Here is a 20,799-nt window from a genome sequence, read left to right on the forward strand (position 1 = left end):
GAAACTGGGATCTACAGATCAAACTGACTGGACTATGTTCATAAAATATGAGGCCACATGGTCCTAGACTCAAAGAAACATGGATTAATGGATTAATTATCTAATAGACTCTACAGATATACCTGAGTCAGGGATGTGACGTTTCAAACTTAAAAACAAATGTAAATATATGAATCCAGAATTATACAAATGTACATAGTGATAACTTTACAAACATTCACTGCGCTCTTTTACAAAACAGAAGTAAGAAAATAGAGTAAAGTAACTGTCACATAGACTGTGGATGATAGAGATGACTGTTATATTATGTTTGGAAGCTTCTCATTATTTTCTTTATGCCACACAACAATACTGCATGTATACAGTACATGCATTTCTATCAGAGCGGTATGTTGCCAGATAATAACCCTTTAGTGGCCTTACTGCTCGGTGGGCTCTATGGTGGGCCTGCTGGGTCAGGGATTCTCACAATAGAAGCCCTCCATACTTTTTTCACATTGAGCAAGTATAAAAGTAACAGTTGGCGCTGACAGGAACACACAGCAGCCACAACTCAGTGCTGAGGAACAACCAACAGACTGCGACCATGGGCAGGGTAGGACTGATCAGTGATCACTTTTATTAATTAGGAATTAGGAGCTTCTCAAAGTGGTGTTAATGAAGCATTGTCTTTTCAGATCATCTTCTATGAGGACAGGAACTTCCAGGGTCGCTCCTATGAGACCAGCAGCGACTGTGCTGAGCTGAACTCCTACCTGAGCAGGTGCCACTCCTGCAGGGTGGAGAGCGGCTGCTTCATGGTCTACGACCGTCCCAACTACATGGGAAACCAGTACTTCATGAGGAGGGGGGAGTACGCTGACTACATGAGCACGTGGGGGATGTCGGACTGCATCAGGTCCTGCCGTATGATCCCCATGGTAGGATTTTCATCCTCAAGATGTTAATTTCTTCAGATACCTTGTGCAGTCTTGGTTGATGTTTCACATGTTCTCTTTACAGTACAGAGGATCCTACAGGATGAGGATCTACGAGAGGGAGAACTTCGGGGGTCAGATGTATGAGCTGATGGACGACTGCGACAACATCATGGACCGCTACCGAATGTCCAACTGCATGTCCTGTAACGTGATGGACGGCCACTGGCTGATGTACGAGCAGCCCCACTACAGAGGCAAGATGATGTACCTGAGGCCTGGAGAGTACAGGAGCTTCAGGGACATGGGATACAGTGGCATGAGGTGGATGAGCATGAGGCGCATCACTGACATGTGGTAGACATTCTCATTTTTAAATAAAAAGTGAACAATAAACCAAAAACTTGTGTTTTTTCTGTTCTTTCATCTTTTATTTAATGTTATTCACTGAGGATCATTTAGGGTCCGAACAGGCCTGGACAGGATGATCATGAGACACATCCCTGTATCAATGCACATATGAACTGGACAAGAAAACTTGTCGAGTCTAATGCACACAATGTATTTTATTTTTATCATTTCTGCCATTGACACTTCACCCTATAGTGTCTCCATTTGGCCATAATACTTAAACCAATAATCAGCCATAGTAGGGAAATCAATAAAGTAATTAACATTTTTAATTATGTATTTGTGGTTTCATTAGTTGCCTGGGTCAAGTTAAGATAAATAGTGTCATATGGCTTCTGAGATAATAGTTGATATTATTTCTATAATTTAATATATATATATATATAATATAATATTTAATTCAGCAGAAGCTGTTAAATATGCAAAGCTCATAACGTGTTGTCAGTTTACGAGCAGTAAAGTTCAGCCTGTGAAATGTTTAATCTTCGTCTCCAGTAAAACATCAGGTGTTTTAGATGTAAATGTGCAAAATGAGGCTTCGCTGAACCGAAGTGCTGTGTGTTTTGCACATTGTGATATAGATAATAAGAAATTAGTTGGAGTCTTTAAATGCTTTGTTACTGTTACAGGAGACAACATACCAAACCATGTTCCTACACATGTAGCCAGGCCACAAAAGGACACTGCAAATTAGCCATATGTTGTCAGGATTACAGCCAGGACAAAGACCCAATTGTATTTATTTAAATAACCAGCACAACACAGACAGAAAGACACACTTGGAAAAGAAAAAACACAGTACCTGATAAAACAGACAGTCCAGAAAACCAAGAACAGAAACCAGATGACAAACGATAAAAACAAACCAGCACCTGAAAGCAGAAAGACTGAGGCTTAAATACTTAAATATTGACCAGCTAACAAGACACAGGTGAAATCAGACCCTAATGACAAGAGTAAAGCACCAGGGATCAGGAACCACTTCAAAATAAAAGACGCAATACAGGAAACTTCAAAATAGTAATTCAACACAGGAAACAGTGCAGGTTGTCACATATTTAGCCGGAACACACAGATATCAGGTTTACATAGTCAGCCCTACTGCAAAGGCTGCACTGGATGTACATGAGGAATGAGTGTCGCTGGTGTTTAGGATGTTTAACACAGGCCTGCAGCATAACGAGACAGAGAACACAGAAACACAACTAACTCTTCAAAAATATGTCATTTTAAAAAAATCTTCCACTGCCACAGTCTTTCAGTGAGAATACAGGCCAAAGCAGTGGGCATGAGCAGACCAGAGCACCCAGAACCAAGAACCCTGTGGTGCCAGAGAAGCTCTGAGAGGTCGTCAGGTCACACTGGTAGATAAGAAGCTGCTTGGAGGAAGACCGAGCATGAGATGAGGCATGAAAGACTGTGTGTGTATGAAGATCATCTGAGTCACAGGAATAAAGATTTTCCACCCAGTCATGTGATACTTTGTTTTGGCTGCCACACTGGACCTGTCCCTGACCTGACCGCGGTGCAGATGTGACTCTGTCTGTGCGGTCTGACAGATGTGCCAGATGTTGACACCCCCCATTTGTGTCATCTGTGTTCACACATTTGTCTTCACTGTCTCTTCAGCTTGAACAGCAGAAGGTCGGGACCAGTGACGACCTGTCCGACATGGCGGACATTGAGGTGTCAAGTGAAAAACCTCTATATGTGCTGGGAGGCAGATGGGAAAACAAGGGGAAATGTCATTGTGATTAGTATATTTCAACTTTGAGTTACATGAAATAACAAGCAATTAACAACTTCATAGTCTCTAGAGCCACTAAATGACAAGGTATTGAGACTGTTTGGTGTTTCAGATCTATTGTTTTGTTCAAAGCCATAAAACTCATGTACACACACATTTCTGATGCCAATAAAATGACTTTGTTACCCACAAATGGTTTCTCTCCTGAATCCTGTTTAGTCAACACAACATTTTTAATACTGGCATAAAAAATTCAAATATTCAATAAGTACATCCTAAAACAGTGCATGCTCTGTTCTTGTTAAAGGAATATTCTGTTCTGTGTGTCCAGGTCATGACCCTGCTGGCATATGAGTAAGCAACTCAAACCTCCATAGGCTTCTATAGGAGTTTGCTGGGTCAGGACTTTGGACAATAGAGGGGCACAGAGTCTTTGTCCCTGACCAGGTATAAATGGAACTTGTTCAGACAGGCAGAGCATCAGTTCAAACCAGTTCTCTCTGGGGGATCTGCGAAATCACCACAACCAACATGGGCAAGGTAGGAAAAATATTACAGATTAATTTGACTACTAACATATAATGGGATAGAGTCATTATGACTTTGCTCTTTAAAACTAAAATTTCTGTTTCAGATCATCTTCTACGAGGACAGGAACTTCCAGGGTCGCTCCTATGAGTGCATGAGCGACTGTGCCGACATGTCCTCCTACCTGAGCAGGTGCCACTCCTGCAGGGTGGAGAGCGGCTGCTTCATGGTCTATGACCGTCCCAACTACATGGGAAACCAGTACTTCATGAGGAGGGGGGAGTACTCCGACTACATGAGCATGTGGGGATGGAGCGGTGGCATCAGGTCCTGCCGTATGATCCCCATGGTAGGTGCAAAACACCATAATACTTCAACTTTGGAAAGAAGCTTCATGCAGTTTTCTGAAAAAATATTTTTTTGTTTCTTTAAAACAGCACAGAGGCCAGTTCAGGATGAGGATCTACGAGAGGGAGAACTTCGGGGGTCAGATGTATGAGCTGATGGACGACTGCGACTCCATCATGGACCGCTACCGTATGTCCGACTGCATGTCCTGTAACGTGATGGACGGCCACTGGCTGATGTACGAGCAGCCCCACTACAGAGGCAGGATGATGTACCTGAGGCCTGGAGAGTACAGGAGCTTCAGGGACATGGGATACAGTGGCATGAGGTGGATGAGCATGAGGCGCATCATGGACATGTGCTAATTGTACATTTCAACTTCAATAAATGATGAACTTTCTAAATTCTGCTGTCATGGTATTTAATGAACTTTACCTTTGTAAAAACACGAACAGTGATCACATGTCGACAGTCAGCATGAAGCTGAGAGATTATTGTACAATTCAAAAGCTTTCAAATCCTGTAAACTACACAACGTCCACCACAGTCACAGTTAGATCATCACAATCATCAAACATTTGTCCTGCCTCATGTTATACTACACACTGTATATCATTTACATCCACCATCAACAAACAGCAACAAAAGGCCAATAGATCTCATAATATTATATATACACCCACATTCATGTCAGTAACATGTGCTTATGTACAGAGTTTCATACAGAACATGATATTGTGATGCTTATTTGTGAACATCTGGATGGAAAATGTCTGCACATTTACACCCAAACAGAATAAAGTGTGAGGACTGATGTTAATTATATGTGTCAGCTCTGTGATAAACTGCTGACCTGTCCAGGCTGGATCCTCTCCCGTTGGGATACAGTCATGTGACCCTGTGCTGGACAAAAGAGTTGAAGTCACACAATATACTGTAAATTAGCCTATTGGAGCTACAAACATCAGCTTTCTAATATCAGATCCAGGTGGAATGAACTGAAACAGCTGCAAACCTTCACAGGTATAAAGCTCCAGACCACTAACAGTGACTCACTAAGAAAGTCCAACATGTGTTGGAGTTACTGAAATACCTGAATCAGAAAAGTCAAACAGTGGATAAGCAATTGAAGAACCTCTCACAATCACATCTTAAGACCATCACTGCTTTTGAGACAAAATGAGCAAATTCAAACACATTAAAGTTAAACAGCTATTCCAGGTGTTGCTCATCTGCACATCAGGGTATCTAAGGGTACTGTACACCTTCAGCTCACACAATCAGTGTCTCTCCAGAACATTTCTGAATCATCCAGGCTCACTGGTCCGAGGAGGGAGACCAGTCTGACCTCTACTGTGTCCTCAGGTTTAGCTTTGACAACATATATATGACCCATTTTTCTCCAGTCAATAATGATTTACTTTGAATGAAGTGAGCATTAGAAAACAGTATATCTACTAAGGTTTGGCTACTATCCACACATTTGTATTGATTACCCCCAGAGGCTGTGGCATCTTCCATTAATCTATAGAGTTTCAGTGATTGTGCACCTCCAAACCATATTCAATTCTATCTATCTATCTATCTATCTATCTATCTATCTATCTATCTATCTATCTATCTATCTATCTATCTATCTATCTATCTATCTATCTATCTATCCATCCACCCATCCATCCAGCCATCCATCTATCTATATATCTATCTAACCTAATGATGGAGGTAAGACAATAAGTCTCACCCATTTAGTTTTATATAAACAACATTATATAATTGGTACAAAAGTATCACGTGAAGTCACTTCCAGTCCACAAAAAGTAAGAGCAGCTTCATATTTCCAATAAAACATCTGCTTGTAAAACTGGTTTACATTTGCCACCTCTTTTTTATGTTTACCATATACAACACATCAGGCTGCAAACAGCTGGATAAACAAGTTTTGTTTGTCCAGATGTGCAGTATATACTGGCATGTCAGGCTACCATGGTCACAGAGAGGGATACTCATGTCTATAAATTGCCCACTTACCAATCAGAGGGCCACACAGTGTTTTGAAGCGTGGAACAGAGACTATTTGTTACTCTGTATTGTAAGGTCACAAAATGCCCATTGTATTGACTTCCCTATGGAAAAATCCATTCTAAAGTCTTCTAGGGGACCCAGTCACATGGAAATGTGACAAATGCCTCTCCCCACTCTATAGGCCTCTATACCATGTTGCTGGGTCAGGGGTTTACACAATGGGAGCCGCAGACCCTTTGGCTTTGGTCAGGTATAAAAGTAACAGTTAAAACAGGACCACCATCAGTGTAGCAGCAACACAGTTCTCTGAAGAAGTAAAATACCTTCTGTGACCATGGGCAGGGTAAGCACACTGACCTCACCAACTGTTTTTATCAACTCTACAAATAATATTTTTTATCTGAGATCCCTGTTCTGTTTCAGATCATCTTCTACGAGGACAGGAACTTCCAGGGTCGCTCCTATGAGACCAGCAGCGACTGTGCCGACATGTCCTCATACCTGAGCAGGTGCCACTCCTGCAGGGTGGAGAGCGGCTGCTTCATGGTCTACGACCGTCCCAACTACATGGGAAACCAGTACTTCATGAGGAGGGGGGAGTACGCTGACTACATGAGCATGTGGGGGATGAGAGACTGCATCAGGTCCTGCCGTATGATCCCCATGGTAGGTCTAAAACTGTGTACAGGGTGAACTGACCTCTAAAATCATACAACGCTGACTTTTTTCAATTGTTTTAATCAACTTACAGCACAGAGGCCAGTTCAGGATGAGGATCTACGAGAGGGAGAACTTCGGGGGTCAGATGTATGAGCTGATGGACGACTGCGACAACATCATGGACCGCTACCGTATGTCCGACTGCATGTCCTGTAACGTGATGGACGGCCACTGGCTGATGTACGAGCAGCCTCACTACAGAGGCAAGATGATGTACCTGAGGCCTGGAGAGTACAGGAGCTTCAGGGACATGGGATACAGTGGCATGAGGTGGATGAGCATGAGGCGCATCATGGACATGTAGAAACAGTGGTGTAGAATATGTCTGAATAAGCCAAAACAAATAAACCCTTTTTGACAAAACATTTCTCCCTGTTTTATCATTTCATGCATCTCTCAGTAGATGACTGGGCAGCCAAATATTATGTGAGTGAAGATCAACTATAGTAGTAACCATCCATGTGGCACCTGGATTATTGATTTTTGCATTATGTATATGAATCAGTAAATTAAAATGAGTAGCTGGTAAAGCACATTCAATAAAATACGTTATTATGATGAAAAGTGTGTTTTCTAATAGGATGAGTCCAGTGGTTTGCATAACAAGTATCTACATCCTGCAGAGGATGAATCGAAAATCTTTTATGGACCTTTGCTGACCTTTCCTCTGGCACCACCATCAGCCCACACAGCATATTAAAATCTACTGACAGCCGCACCAAATGACACAAAGCTTACACCTTTAGGAAATCTACAAATACATTTGTCAGATTGAGCTTCGATTAACCGACTAGCCTATTTATTTCAACTTTACTGCTTCTTTTGACACATTAAAGCAAAATGCACAACCATCTTTTCTGCATTTATGTTTTTGAGGGTTTTTTTGACTGTTGTCTTACGATTGAATAGGCGTTATCAGCGTACATCAGTCCCATTTATATAGGCCAGTAGGAGTCTACTACACCTACCGGAGACAGTCAGCGTTGATTAGCATTAGCATTAGCGACGTCAGTTTGAGTCCAGTGGTTTGCATGACTCCCTCAACCAGTTTCTAATGCTAATGTTAATGCTGCACGTTTTGGTCTGTTGTATTTCCTAACCTTAACCAAGATGTTCTATTTCCTAAATATAACTTACATAACTTATGTAATGACGACAGTGAATATCTGTAGGATAAAAACGACCTACTGAACCTACCAGTAGGTTCAGTAGGTGAGTAGGGACCTACTGACCAATAACTATAGTGTGATGGGAAGCCCAAACGGGCTATTGAATAACATGACAACAGTCAAACCAGGTGTCAAATCACATCTTATACACTCCAAATATCAATAAACACACACACAACAGCCACAAACATGAAACAAACATTACAAAACAAACAAGATCATTATGTAAGAGGGATAGTTGAACATTCTTGAGAAACACATACTCACTTTCTGATTCTTGAGAACGAATACGTAGATTTTCTCAAATGTCACATGTTCCTTTAACGTCTTGTTGCCTTAATTAATGAACATATACATAATGTAGATAATGTATATATAACAGTAAATAACCGCTAATGTTGTTAGCTTCTCTGGATCAATATGTTTCATTCAATGTGACGTGTACAATTCATATTTTAAAGATTGACTGTGTACAATGCTTAAACTGGAATAGATTATATTTAGACATAATGATATAAACATAAACAGTATAATAAACAGTATGAGCTAGACAATAGGCAAAGTATAAATGTACATTTTAACGTTTTAATTGATGAATCTCTGTATAATTATCCTTTATTATAAGATTTAATACAAATTATTCTCTTTATCCAGTTATGAGTAAAACATGTCAGTGTCAGTATTTAGCATTTAGAAACAGCATGTTAACCTTAAATAAAAGGTTTATAATACATCAGAAATATGTGTCTTTATTAATGTATTTGTAAACTGTCATAATTCTAGATAGACAGATATCCACAGAAAAAATAACAATCGTACAATCATACATTAATCATTAATCTACATTAATCTACATTAATCGTACAAAATATTAGATAAAACTTTAAAATTGCATTTCAAATTATATGATAGCCTTTTTGCAAATGCATATCTAAGGATAGGTAATACATGACATACATAGGAGAAATTACGATCGCTTACAAATAACATATGTCAATAAATGCAAATAGTTATATTAGATTATAAATACATTATATAGTGTGTAATAAACAATGAAACGTATATGCTGGTGAGAAATACATTTTGGGGTTAAAGTCATTTGGATTTCTTATCAATATAATGTGATTTTCCCACAGAAAATATGTTTGAAACATATTAAAAACACCAAATCACACAGTCAAGTATAGAATTCAGGTCAAACACACACGGCTCTCAACAAGCACGTGGGCCGACCTATTCACATTATCACAAGCACAGCTGAAAATGCTTAGTGTGAAGAGAGACAAGGCCTTTCTACAGACTGTGAGGTACCCGGTGCCCGAAAAAAATGGACTTAACCTCTGCATTCTGTGGGTTTCAATGGTAAGTTGCTGAGTAAGGGCTTCTGTGAGGGGGGGCCACTGGTCCTTCTGTCAGGTATAAAAGGAAAGGGTTAAACCAGACAGGAAGGCAGCACAGGAGCAAGAGCAGTAACACATCTGCAGCTAACATGAGCAACACTGGCATGAGCATGAGGGGCAAGGTATTTTTAAAAACCTCTTCTAATAATCAGAAAATACAGTTTAAAAAGGTTTTACTTCATTTTTTCTAACCACTATGATCCTCTGCTTTTAGATCGTCTTCTACGAGGACAGGAACTTCCAGGGTCGCTCCTATGAGTGCATGAGCGACTGCACCGACATGTCCTCCTACCTGAGCAGGTGTCACTCCTGCAGGGTGGAGAGCGGCTGCTTCATGGTCTATGACCGTCCCAACTACATGGGAAACCAGTACTTCATGAGGAGGGGGGAGTACTCCGACTACATGAGCATGTGGGGATGGAGCGGTGGCATCAGGTCCTGCCGTATGATCCCCATGGTAGGTCTAAAACTGTGTACAGGGTGAACTGACCTCTAAAATCATACAACTCTGACCATTTTTAATTGTTTTTGTCAACTTACAGCACAGAGGATCCTACAGGATGAGGATCTACGAGAGGGAGAACTTCGGGGGTCAGATGTATGAGCTGATGGACGACTGCGACAACATCATGGACCGCTACCGTATGTCCGACCTCATGTCCTGTAACGTGATGGACGGCCACTGGCTGATGTACGAGCAGCCCCACTACAGAGGCAGGATGATGTACCTGAGGCCTGGAGAGTACAGGAGCTTCAGGGACATGGGATACAGTGGCATGAGGTGGATGAGCATGAGGCGCATCATGGATTCCTGGTACTAAATGTTCACTGAATGTATGAAATACCATAAATAAAGAAACTGATGCACCAATTTGAGTTCTGTCAATCTTCCTGCCCAGTTGTCATAGTGAAAGACTATGCAGTCATCAATAACGAGTCATGAACATTTCTACAATATTTTTACACAGCAAGCAGAGTTTCACCCTAAAATGTTCTTAGTTTGAAACTCAGCTCTAAATTTTACTGGTAAACCGGAGAGACATGGACCTAACGTTGGTCTTAAAGGGATTCATGTTGGTACAGAGTATGGATAATCAGGGATGGGGCAATAGGGAAAATGTGGAAAATCAAATTTAGCATATTACATGTGAAATCAAATTAGCTTGGCTGTTGAGAATAATTCAAAAGCTTTGTTAATGCTAAACTACCACACAAACACTACATTAGTAAAATAACCACAGTGCATAAGTGGGATATTCACAGGTGTTGCTGATAAACTCAGTAAGTCCTTTATTACATAAGAGGTGGCTGATGTATTTCTAGCCCTCCTATTTGTTTACTTGTTTGTTTGCTGAGAACGTACCACGTTTCCAGGCCCATGAAACTTAGAAAAACATCTGCAGTGTCTCAAACATCTGAGGAATTTTAGAAAACATTTATTGTGGAGACAATTTCAGACAACCCATGATGTAATAAACTGCAGCCCCCTGCACTGAGACAGGTACTGAAGCACAGCAAAAACCTCAGACAACAAACATCATCACTTAAAATTCAGTTCCCTGAACCGCTAACAACAAGCACAAAGGTTTACTTTGTAGAAACCATTCATCAGAGGAGAAGTCAGTGAACTGTGCATTACTTGTGGTTAAATGTGGATGAATTCACCAGCTGCATTGTGGGTTGTGATTTGACTGCAGTGATAAAATACTGTGAATTTGCTGTAATTGTCATTTGGTATTTTCTCCGTAGCAATGTGAACAGTAAACGTTCACGAATCCCAGATCAGAAATTAGAGCCGATCCCTCTTCCCAACAAAAAGACTTAATGGATAAACATGATACTAAATAATGTTTAATTTCAGGAGACTTGTGTTTTTGTCTTAGGGAACATTAATAATTAGAATAAATGAAACATTAGGGCACCAGGATCTGTGTCCTGGGGGTATTGTAAGTCTGCGTTCATGGCTTATTGGGTTTTGGTAAACAGTTAAAAAAAAGTAAAACATAACTTTTTAAAATCTACATAGCAACAAGTATCTGATTGGGTGTAAAATTCAGGACTGTCATGTGTTTGCATATGATTAATTAACATTTTGTTTTAAAAAACATTGTCAAACTCTTCCAAATAATTAAAAAAATGTCTACAGATGTTAGAAAACATCACAGCAGGACTCATCATGTATGAGTAAATATATGACACAATGACATTATTTAGTTATTCTCCTCACCACAATACGGTTAAGGCCAATCAGCCTCACCCTTTAACTCAGTATTACCAATGCTGCTAATAAATCAAATCTAAGAAAACTGAAAGTTTCATTTACAGTTTGACAACATATAAACACGTGTTGACTTAAACACACTGTGCAAACACAGAAAACACACTGAAACAAAAAAACACCAAGTCATACAGAACAAATCAGAACTAAAACACTGGTGGTTTCCAGAGGAAACTCAAATCTGGCGAATATGCTAGTAAAAAGCTAATGCTAGGTCAGTATCTCATATAAACACAAGGTAAAACTGAAATGAACATTGTTTTCCAACATCACAACAAGAGTATTTTAGAAAACTATCTAATATTTATTGAGATCAGTTTTTAAACCTGCTGTATTTTTTTAGCTGATGCACTAATCAGTTTAACCATCAGATGTTAAATGTGGAGAATCATTAAGTGCAACAACTATGACTCATATTAACCCACTCAGAGTGTAATCTTTGGCTGAGCTGCCTCTGACACACTGACACGCATAATAACCTTAGCATTTACAATAACAGGCTTTTGTGTTTGCAGGTCAGAGGTGTAACGTTTCTAAAGTCTTCGAGGACCCAGTCATGTGGGTGTATGACCCAGTAACAGAGGCCTGTACAGAGCTCTATTCCATGTTGCTGGGTCAGGGGTTTAAACAATGGGGGCCCACTGACTCTGTAGAGTTCAGGCAGGTATAAAAGGAAGAGTTAAACCAACGAGGACAGCAGTGCAGCGGTAGCACCAGCAGCAGCAACAGCAGCTCATCTACAACTATGACCACTACTGACATGAGCATGGGCAAGGTGAGCATCAGGGTACTTTACAAATACTGCAGCTTCTGCAGAATCTGAAAGGTCCAATAAATTCACTATCAGCTCAAAATCTTAACAAATGGGTCTTTTTCAGATCGTCTTCTACGAGGACAGGAACTTCCAGGGTCGCTCCTATGAGTGCATGAGTGACTGTGCCGACATGTCCTCCTACCTGAGCAGGTGCCACTCCTGCAGGGTGGAGAGCGGCTGCTTCATGGTCTACGACCGTCCCAACTACATGGGAAACCAGTACTTCATGAGGAGGGGGGAGTACGCTGACTACATGAGTATGTGGGGATGGAGCGGTGGCATCAGGTCCTGCCGTATGATCCCCATGGTAGGTATAAAACTGTGTACAGGGTGGACTGACCTCTAAAATCATACAACTCTGACCATTTTTAATTGTTTTTGTCAATGTACAGCACAGAGGATCCTACAGGATGAGGATCTACGAGAGGGAGAACTTCGGGGGTCAGATGTATGAGCTGATGGACGACTGCGACAACATCATGGACCGCTACCGTATGTCCGACCTCATGTCCTGTAACGTGATGGACGGCCACTGGCTGATGTACGAGCAGCCTCACTACAGAGGCAGGATGATGTACCTGAGGCCTGGAGAGTACAGGAGCTTCAGGGACATGGGATACAGTGGCATGAGGTGGATGAGCATGAGGCGCATCACTGACATGTGCTAGACATTTTCATTGTTAAATAAAAAGTAAAAGATAAACAAATTTGTGTTTTTTTCCTTTCATTTCTTATTTTTCATTATACACTAAAGATCAGTTAGTGTTCAAACAAGCATGTTCACAACCTATCACGAGTGATACACACAACAGCCTTAGCAGACTAACAATATACATTTAAATATTTGATTTTAATGTATATTCACCCACAAGGACTTATACCTAAACCACATACTGAAGTACAAGCAAACCATTACTCAAACAAAATCTGACTTCTATGCCTCTCTTATTGTATCCACCTCTGGCTCCACGCGTTCCCTCTTCTCCGCTGTCAAAAATTTATTGGGCCCTCCCGATACTCCTCTCTTCCCCTCACTCTTCACCACCTTGTGCAATAACTTCCTGGATTTCTTCTCATCAAAAATCGAAAATATACACCAGCAATTTCCCCCCATCTGTGACACTGCGAACTGCCTCCACTGTACCCTACCCTGTCTATCAGTATCCTCCCTGCTTTCGAGTTTTATCATTCCACCCACCACGGTTATCTCTTCCCTGATCCTCAAATCCAAACCCTCAACCTGCAAACTTGACCCCTTACCAACCAACCTCGTCAAGCTCTGTCTCCCCTCTCTCCTTCCTCATCTTACCCACATTATTCACACTTCCCTCAGTTCTGGTATCGTACCCCCATCACTCAAGACAGCCATCATCACACCAATCCTAAAAAAACCTGGTCTCAATCCTGCGAACCTTAACAACTTCCGCCCTATCTCCAATCTCCCGTTCCTCTCTAAAATTCTTGAAAAAGTTGTCCACCACCAGGTCCATACCCACCTTGCCGCCAATAGCCTATACGAACACTTTCAATCTGGTTTCCGCCATCTTCACAGCACTGAAACTGCCCTGGTCAAAATCACCAACGACCTCCTAGTAGCCGCAGACTCTGGCCTTGTCTCCATCCTCATCCTCCTTGACCTAACTGCAGCTTTTGACCCCATCTTGCACAATATTCTCCTCCATCGCCTTGCTTCCATCGGTATAGCCGGCTCGGTCCTCTCATGGTTCACCTCCTACCTCTCTGACCGCACCCAGTCCGTCCATCTCCAGAACTTCCACTCCAAGCCCTCTACTGTCAGTTGTGGCGTGCCCCAGGGCTCTGTCCTGGGGCCCCTCCTCTTCATTATTTATCTCCTTCCTCTCGGACATATCTTTAGGCAACATAACATCAATTTCCACTGTTATGCAGACGACACCCAGCTCTACCTCTCTGCTGCTCCATCTTCTACCCTCCCCCCTCCCTCCCTCCTTACCTGCTTACATAATATCAAATCCTGGTTCACCCATAACTTTTTGAAACTCAACCCCGACAAAACTGAAATTCTCCTTGTGGGCACCAAATCCACCCTTTCTAAAACCAGCACCTTCTCCATTCTAATTGACAACAATACTGTCCTCCCCTCCCCCCAAGTTAAAAGCCTGGGTGTCATCCTAGAGACGGTACTCTCTCCTTCACTCAGCATATCAATTATCAATACCACTACCCGGTCAGCCTACTCCCATCTCCGTAACATAAACCGCATCCGTTCTTCACTCACCACCGATAGCACGGCCATACTCGTTAATGCCTTTGTCACCTCTCGTTTGGATTACTGTAACTCACTCCTCACTGGTCTACCTCTCAAATCACTTCATAAACTTCAACTTGTCCAGAACTCTGCTGCCCGCATCATCACCAGAACTCCATTCTCACATCATATCACCCCTGTCCTTAAACAACTTCACTGGCTCCCTGTGTCCTTCCGTATAAACTATAAAATCCTCCTTCTCACCTACAAAGCCCTCCACTCTATTGCCCCACCATACATCACTGAACTACTTCATATCTATTCTCCGCTTCGTACTCTCCGCTCCTCCAGTTCCACTCTCCTCTGCACCCCTACAGTGCGCCTGGCCACCATGGGCGCTAGATCCTTCAGCCACACTGCGCCCCGCATTTGGAACATTCTCCCTCATCGCATCCGGTCGTCTCCGGACTTATCAACTTTTAAATCATCACTCAAAACGTATCTGTTCCGTATAGCGTTTTCCACCTAACTCTCTTAACTTCTCAAAGCAGCCCGTGATGTTCTACCACCCTCCGCCTATTTCATATTGTCTCATATTGTTTCATATTTGTTGTTCTGTCATCTGGGTTTCTGTGTTTCAATTTGCTTTTGCTGTACATCGCCCACTTCCTGGATGCTCTGCACTTTTGCCTTTACATTCTGGCCCTCTGTTTATGCATTGTTGATTTTATTGTTGTTTTAATGCACTCTATGTATTTCATGCTGTATGCTTCCTTTTTCTCTCTGTAAGGTGACCTTGAGAGTTTGAAAGACGCCATGAAATAAAATGTATTATTATTATTATTATTATTTAAAATCACTTGGTATGCATCATCCATCTGACAGGGGGTGACAAACGGTGTCCCCCCTGGACAGATCAGCAGCCTGTCACAGAGACAGACACACACTCACATTCACACCTACAGACAATTTAGAGTCACCAACCAAACTAACCTGCATGTGTTTGGACTGTGGGAGGAGAAAACCCACACAGACACAGGGACAACATGCAGACTCCACACAGAAAGGCCCCAGGTTCAATGAGTCCAACCGGAAACCTTATGGCTGTGACATGATAAACACCCTGCTGCCACTTTCCATAATACAGTCTGCAAAAGAAAACATCATGAAACTGAAACACTACAAGTAAAACACATCTGTAGGTTATAAATCAATCAGAAACATCATAGTGAGTCCTTCTTCTCGTTTAACAGGTCATGACTCTGCTTTAAGAAATGCATCGATACTTAAAGTCAATGTGAACAGATCTCCATAGAATAAAAACAAGGCTTTCACTCATTAGACTACAGCATGTAGAGGCTGCATAGGTGCTAAATATAAAACGAGCAAATAATGTGTTCACACAAATACAGAGCTTTGCTGTAATTGCTGCAGCTTTCATAGACTATTCACACACAACAGAAATAACATACTTAACAAGGGTGATTATCATTAAAACAATTTACAGCATCAATATCTGGGGATCAGAAGACTCACACTATACCTCAAAGAGGATTCAGACAGCATATTTTTTCAGTAAATAAATTAGAAATCATATCAATACTGAAAGTACTCTGATATTTGAATAACACATACACAGGCCATTTGATCTAGAATGGCAGGGCCTGTGAGAGGATGAATAATGGCCCTTTCCCATCAGCACTCACAAACAGAGAGGCTAACGTTGGCTGCTGACTCATGGCTTCCATACAATGGTGCCATTGACTGTATGGGTGTCACGTCAGGTATAAAAAAGGCTTTAATCCGGGATAGGATTGCTAGAGCATCAGTCAATGTATCAGCCACCATGCACGGCAAGGTAGGAACTTCAACGTGTAACTAGAATTGTTGCTCTTCTGATTTTTACATTTTAAGTAGTTGAAAAACTATATGGCTGCATCTTTCTGACCCTCGAAGCTTCAGCAGAGGTTAGTAACCATCCCTCATAATGCACGCTACCAAACTCCTGCTGCTCTGTTGAATCTCAGATCATCTTCTACGAGGACAGGAACTTCCAGGGTCGCTCCTACGAGACCAGCAGCGACTGTGCCGACATGTCCTCCTACCTGAGCAGGTGCCACTCCTGCAGGGTGGAGAGCGGCTGCTTCATGGTCTACGACCGTCCCAACTACATGGGAAACCAGTACTTCATGAGGAGGGGGGAGTACGCTGACTACCAGCGTATGATGAGTTCCAGTGATTGCATCAAGTCCTGCCGTATGATTCCCACGGTATGACACTCAGAAGGCAAGAAGTGCAAGAAATACAAAGCATCCTTAGGTTTCCATCTTCCCCTAAACCCTAACCAGGGATTTATAAATCCTAAACTTGTGCACCACTCATTGGTCTCTCATCCAACAGGGTGCCAGGCCAGCTCATAATGTACTAAAACAGAAAATAATCCAGTGTAAACCAGGGGTTTCTATATCATCTCTAACCATCTTAACCCTAATCTAACAATATGTTGTCATTGTCTTGTTACAGTACAGAGGATCTTACAGGATGAGGATCTACGAGAGGGAGAACTTCGGGGGTCAGATGTATGAGCTGATGGACGACTGCGACAACATCATGGACCGCTACCGTATGTCCGACTGCATGTCCTGCCACGTGATGGACGGCCACTGGCTGATGTACGAGCAGCCCCACTACAGAGGCAGGATGATGTACCTGAGGCCTGGAGAGTACAGGAGCTTCAGGGACATGGGATACGATGGGACCAGATTCAGCTCCATGAGATGCATCACTGACTCCTGTTAACTTTGCAAATGAATTGTTTTTAAACATTGTTTCTAACCTCAGAAATAAAACATTTTATCACATGGAGTACACATTTTTTAAAACTGGCAATCTATTCATTTGATTTAATTGTGCTTGTATAATTTGACAAACATGACATACAAATCACTAGTGAAATAGTTGATGTGTAGTTGTTTCTGATTTCTGAGCTTTGAGCTCTGCATATTGGGTTAAAGGTTATTTGTCACATGAAATACACAAACTGTACTGTGATAAATCCAACAACTGAAGGACAAGTTTCAATGATCTTTCTTTGGTCTCACCTGTGCTCAGTTTTCTTTGCTCTGTAGCATTTCATCATTTCAGCACAGATAAATAGAGACCACACAGACACTCACAGTAAATAAGGAACAGTGTTCCCATGCAGACCAGCATGGACAACCTATGTTCCCACCGCTACTGATTACCTGGATCAGGTGTGTTCAATCAGCCAATCAGACGATGTCAGATGAGGGTGGAGTTGGGGAAGTGAGTTGGTATCTTCCAGCTTCTGATTGAATAACAACCTGATTCTGCCAAAGTGTGTGCTGCAATAAAAAAACATTTATTTTAACTGCAACATAGAGAAACTCTGCTTAGCCAATGGAAGGTACTTATTGTTGTATATGTGGGGGAACTTTCCCTGTGACCAACAGGCCTCCAACCTCCTAAAAGCCTCCAACACATTTTCTGAAACATTTTTGTCAGTTTTACTTTTGGAGATAAAGATAAATTCATCAAGTTTTTTTTAAAGCAAAATGAAGTGATTGCCTATAAAAACCTTCTAACTGGTTGTTAATAAATGTTAGTAAAGATGTTTTAATGTATTTGTTCTCTAAAATAAAAATGTAATTACTTCTGTCAGATTTGCAGGAGTCATTCAGTCTTTTTATGTCAGATGCAGAAGAGCTTGTGTTGCTTTTTTACCCACAAAATGTTTTGTAAGATTGACAGTGTGCTGCATTACTGTCTATAAAGTACTCTTCAGTCTCCGTACATAGTCTGAGTTAATATGACAGATATCTAACAAACAGGTATTTTAAAGATGCTTTACACAACATTTTTATGCATAAAGAAAGGGTATTATATTTAAGAATAAATCTAAGAAATCTGCTGGTTTTGTATGTTGCATCAGTCTATGAAAGTCAGCAGGTAGTGGGATTAAAATATTTGCACTAAATGAAAAAATAAATCTGTGAAGGCTTTATAAAGTGAAATAATTCTGAAAATGATGCTCCAGGAACTGATTTGGAAATATGAAATATTTAATAATAATAACTGCAGCTGTAGGTCTCAGGGTGCAGTTTTAACAAGCTTATTGCTCATATGCAGCCATTAGTTTGGCTTCAGCAGATAAAATCCTCCAGGTTTATTGTTCTGTCTGGTTCAAAACATTTGATTGGTGGAAACTTGTTTAATGAGAAAGGTACATTTGTGGAAAACATGTTCTCTGTTATTCAGCACAAAGACAATGAATAGCAGGGCCTCTTCTCACAAATGCAACCACCGCAAATCACGATCTGTGGAAGGTCAATTTGAATTGAACTGTACACTGGGGCCTCCGCTCCATGTTGCTCTGTCAGGAATTTGAACAATGGACTCATGTATGCTTTGGGCGCGAGGTCAGGTATAAAAGCAAACGGGGGACATGGAGAAAACTGTGCAGTCCTTTGAGCCAAAACAGCTGTAACTGTAGCCATGACCATGGGCAAGGTGTGTACAGCGTCACCTTGTCAAACTGAAGAAACATGACATTTATACTTTATAGAAACTGTGACAGTGTCTCCTTCATCTTTGTTTTTTCAGATCATCTTCTATGAGGACAGGAACTTCCAGGGTCGCTCCTATGAGTGCATGAGCGACTGTGCCGACATGTCCTCCTACCTGAGCAGGTGCCACTCCTGCAGGGTGGAGAGCGGCTGCTTCATGGTCTACGACCGCACTAACTACATGGGAAACCAGTACTTTGTCAGAAGGGGAGAGTACTCCGACTACCAGCGTATAGGCATGAGTGACTGCATCAGGTCCTGCCGTATGATCCCCATGGTACCATACCTCATTATTTGCTGTTAACTTGAAATCCCACCTTAGAGAAATTAAAAACAATGAACCTGTTGAAGACAAAACTATTTCATGTTCTCTCATTCACGTTGCAGCACAGAGGCCAGTTCAGGATGAGGATCTACGAGAGGGAGAACTTCGGGGGTCAGATGTATGAGCTGATGGACGACTGCGACAACATCATGGACCGCTACCGTATGTCCGACTGCATGTCCTGTAACGTGATGGACGGCCACTGGCTGATGTACGAGCAGCCCCACTACAGAGGCAGGATGATGTACCTGAGGCCTGGAGAGTACAGGAGCTTCAGGGACATGGGATACAGTGGCATGAGGTGGATGAGCATGAGGCGCATCATGGATTCTTGTTATTAAAGCATTAGTATATCAAAACAAGGCAATCTAGTGATTCTCCTTTAACGGAATTCATTCGTTACGAATTGATGAGTCTCACACAGGAAATTACAACCTAAAGTCATGACAAACATATGTTGAGGTTAGAGAGTCACAAACATGGTTTTAGGGTCACTACGGTCACACCATCAGACGCAGTGTCAGCCTGTACTAAGTGATGTCGAACTGAAATAATATGACCAATCCAGCTGTTTTTAACAGTACAGGAGGATAAATCATAATTAAGTGCAGCTTTAACTACAGAGATGGTTCAGAGGGACGTCACGTGGCCTCTGTGGAAAACAAAGTGAATATACTGTCATACAAGAATGAGAAAATTAAAGGATAGAAGTGGCAGAAAATTTTCATTCAGATAAAAACTCAAAGTATGAGTGTTAAAAACTGGCTTAGTCTGTGGACGTCTGACTAACTTTAACAAATCAGCCAATTCTGTAATAAAATATTTAGTAAATTAGCATTTGTAAATATTTAGTGAAAAAAAATATGTCCAAAATCTCTGTTTTTGTATATCAAGCTGTATGAACTGTATATAATTACTCATAATTATTATTTACAAATGCAGTACATGAATATATGTTAGATACAGGGGGAATACTTTTTCAGCAACAAAGAATAACTTTGTAAAATCATATATGTTATGTAACAAAAGGTTTACAGGCTTTTCAAAAAGGCTGACATTCAAAACCAATTGATTAACATTATAATGTAGGTGCTGTAAGAGAAGAGAAAAGCCACGCTCGCCCATCAGAATCACATTGTGACACATAATAGAGAAAAGCACAGGATTTTGTTTTGCTGGTAGTCTTTTGTCTGAGTTTATTAAACAGAACAAAAACCATTTTGTAGCAGCCACAAGAGTTTTTGGAGCCATTTCATGGCCATTTCAGTAGTAAAACACTGATCTTGTGATTTTGCAAATTAAAACTG

The 20,799-nt window shown here is 41.3% G+C and overlaps 7 protein-coding genes across 7 annotated transcripts; all 7 read left to right on the top strand.

The window, feature by feature from the left end:
• The first annotated feature begins 586 nt into the window (after nucleotides 1–586).
• Nucleotides 587–1,278, top strand: LOC113123154 (gamma-crystallin M3-like). Its single transcript, XM_026294979.1, has 3 exons — nucleotides 587–595; nucleotides 678–920; nucleotides 1,003–1,278. Exons 1-3 carry the CDS (start codon nucleotides 587–589, stop codon nucleotides 1,276–1,278), a joined length of 528 nt encoding a protein of 175 aa, XP_026150764.1.
• Nucleotides 1,279–3,606: 2,328 nt separating this feature from the next.
• On the top strand, nucleotides 3,607–4,316 carry LOC113123369 (gamma-crystallin M3-like). Its single transcript, XM_026295351.1, has 3 exons — nucleotides 3,607–3,615; nucleotides 3,710–3,952; nucleotides 4,041–4,316. The coding sequence occupies exons 1-3, from the start codon at nucleotides 3,607–3,609 to the stop codon at nucleotides 4,314–4,316; spliced, it is 528 nt and encodes a 175-aa protein (XP_026151136.1).
• A 1,991-nt stretch (nucleotides 4,317–6,307) lies between these two features.
• Nucleotides 6,308–6,997, top strand: LOC113123376 (gamma-crystallin M3-like). Its single transcript, XM_026295363.1, has 3 exons — nucleotides 6,308–6,316; nucleotides 6,397–6,639; nucleotides 6,725–6,997. Exons 1-3 carry the CDS (start codon nucleotides 6,308–6,310, stop codon nucleotides 6,995–6,997), a joined length of 525 nt encoding a protein of 174 aa, XP_026151148.1.
• A 2,327-nt stretch (nucleotides 6,998–9,324) lies between these two features.
• Nucleotides 9,325–10,083, top strand: LOC113123374 (gamma-crystallin M3-like). Its single transcript, XM_026295359.1, has 3 exons — nucleotides 9,325–9,384; nucleotides 9,477–9,719; nucleotides 9,805–10,083. Exons 1-3 carry the CDS (start codon nucleotides 9,352–9,354, stop codon nucleotides 10,081–10,083), a joined length of 555 nt encoding a protein of 184 aa, XP_026151144.1. The 5' UTR covers nucleotides 9,325–9,351.
• Nucleotides 10,084–12,276: 2,193 nt separating this feature from the next.
• On the top strand, nucleotides 12,277–13,022 carry LOC113123355 (gamma-crystallin M3-like). Its single transcript, XM_026295322.1, has 3 exons — nucleotides 12,277–12,315; nucleotides 12,419–12,661; nucleotides 12,747–13,022. The coding sequence occupies exons 1-3, from the start codon at nucleotides 12,286–12,288 to the stop codon at nucleotides 13,020–13,022; spliced, it is 549 nt and encodes a 182-aa protein (XP_026151107.1). The 5' UTR covers nucleotides 12,277–12,285.
• Nucleotides 13,023–16,427: 3,405 nt separating this feature from the next.
• LOC113123372 (gamma-crystallin M3-like) lies at nucleotides 16,428–17,380 on the top strand. Its single transcript, XM_026295356.1, has 3 exons — nucleotides 16,428–16,439; nucleotides 16,609–16,851; nucleotides 17,105–17,380. The coding sequence occupies exons 1-3, from the start codon at nucleotides 16,428–16,430 to the stop codon at nucleotides 17,378–17,380; spliced, it is 531 nt and encodes a 176-aa protein (XP_026151141.1).
• Nucleotides 17,381–19,084: 1,704 nt separating this feature from the next.
• Nucleotides 19,085–19,833, top strand: LOC113123353 (gamma-crystallin M3-like). The gene is made up of 3 exons (XM_026295317.1): nucleotides 19,085–19,111; nucleotides 19,205–19,444; nucleotides 19,555–19,833. Exons 1-3 carry the CDS (start codon nucleotides 19,097–19,099, stop codon nucleotides 19,831–19,833), a joined length of 534 nt encoding a protein of 177 aa, XP_026151102.1. The 5' UTR covers nucleotides 19,085–19,096.
• The last annotated feature ends 966 nt before the right edge of the window (nucleotides 19,834–20,799 follow it).

Source organism: Mastacembelus armatus, chromosome 21 (assembly GCF_900324485.2).
Source record: "Mastacembelus armatus chromosome 21, fMasArm1.2, whole genome shotgun sequence".
Taxonomy (NCBI): Eukaryota; Metazoa; Chordata; class Actinopteri; order Synbranchiformes; family Mastacembelidae; genus Mastacembelus; species Mastacembelus armatus.

Bases quoted from the DNA above. Each gene is read 5' to 3' on its own strand.
- LOC113123372 (XM_026295356.1), top strand. The intron at 16,852-17,104 runs GTATGACACTCA...GTCTTGTTACAG, and splicing joins CCTGCCGTATGATTCCCACG to TACAGAGGATCTTACAGGAT.
- LOC113123353 (XM_026295317.1), top strand. The intron at 19,445-19,554 runs GTACCATACCTC...TTCACGTTGCAG, and splicing joins CCTGCCGTATGATCCCCATG to CACAGAGGCCAGTTCAGGAT.
- LOC113123369 (XM_026295351.1), top strand. The intron at 3,953-4,040 runs GTAGGTGCAAAA...TCTTTAAAACAG, and splicing joins CCTGCCGTATGATCCCCATG to CACAGAGGCCAGTTCAGGAT.
- LOC113123355 (XM_026295322.1), top strand. From the start codon at position 12,286: ATGACCACTACTGACATGAGCATGGGCAAG. The intron at 12,316-12,418 runs GTGAGCATCAGG...GGTCTTTTTCAG, and splicing joins CTGACATGAGCATGGGCAAG to ATCGTCTTCTACGAGGACAG. The intron at 12,662-12,746 runs GTAGGTATAAAA...GTCAATGTACAG, and splicing joins CCTGCCGTATGATCCCCATG to CACAGAGGATCCTACAGGAT.
- LOC113123374 (XM_026295359.1), top strand. From the start codon at position 9,352: ATGAGCAACACTGGCATGAGCATGAGGGGCAAG. The intron at 9,385-9,476 runs GTATTTTTAAAA...CTCTGCTTTTAG, and splicing joins GCATGAGCATGAGGGGCAAG to ATCGTCTTCTACGAGGACAG. The intron at 9,720-9,804 runs GTAGGTCTAAAA...GTCAACTTACAG, and splicing joins CCTGCCGTATGATCCCCATG to CACAGAGGATCCTACAGGAT.
- LOC113123154 (XM_026294979.1), top strand. The intron at 921-1,002 runs GTAGGATTTTCA...TTCTCTTTACAG, and splicing joins CCTGCCGTATGATCCCCATG to TACAGAGGATCCTACAGGAT.
- LOC113123376 (XM_026295363.1), top strand. The intron at 6,640-6,724 runs GTAGGTCTAAAA...ATCAACTTACAG, and splicing joins CCTGCCGTATGATCCCCATG to CACAGAGGCCAGTTCAGGAT.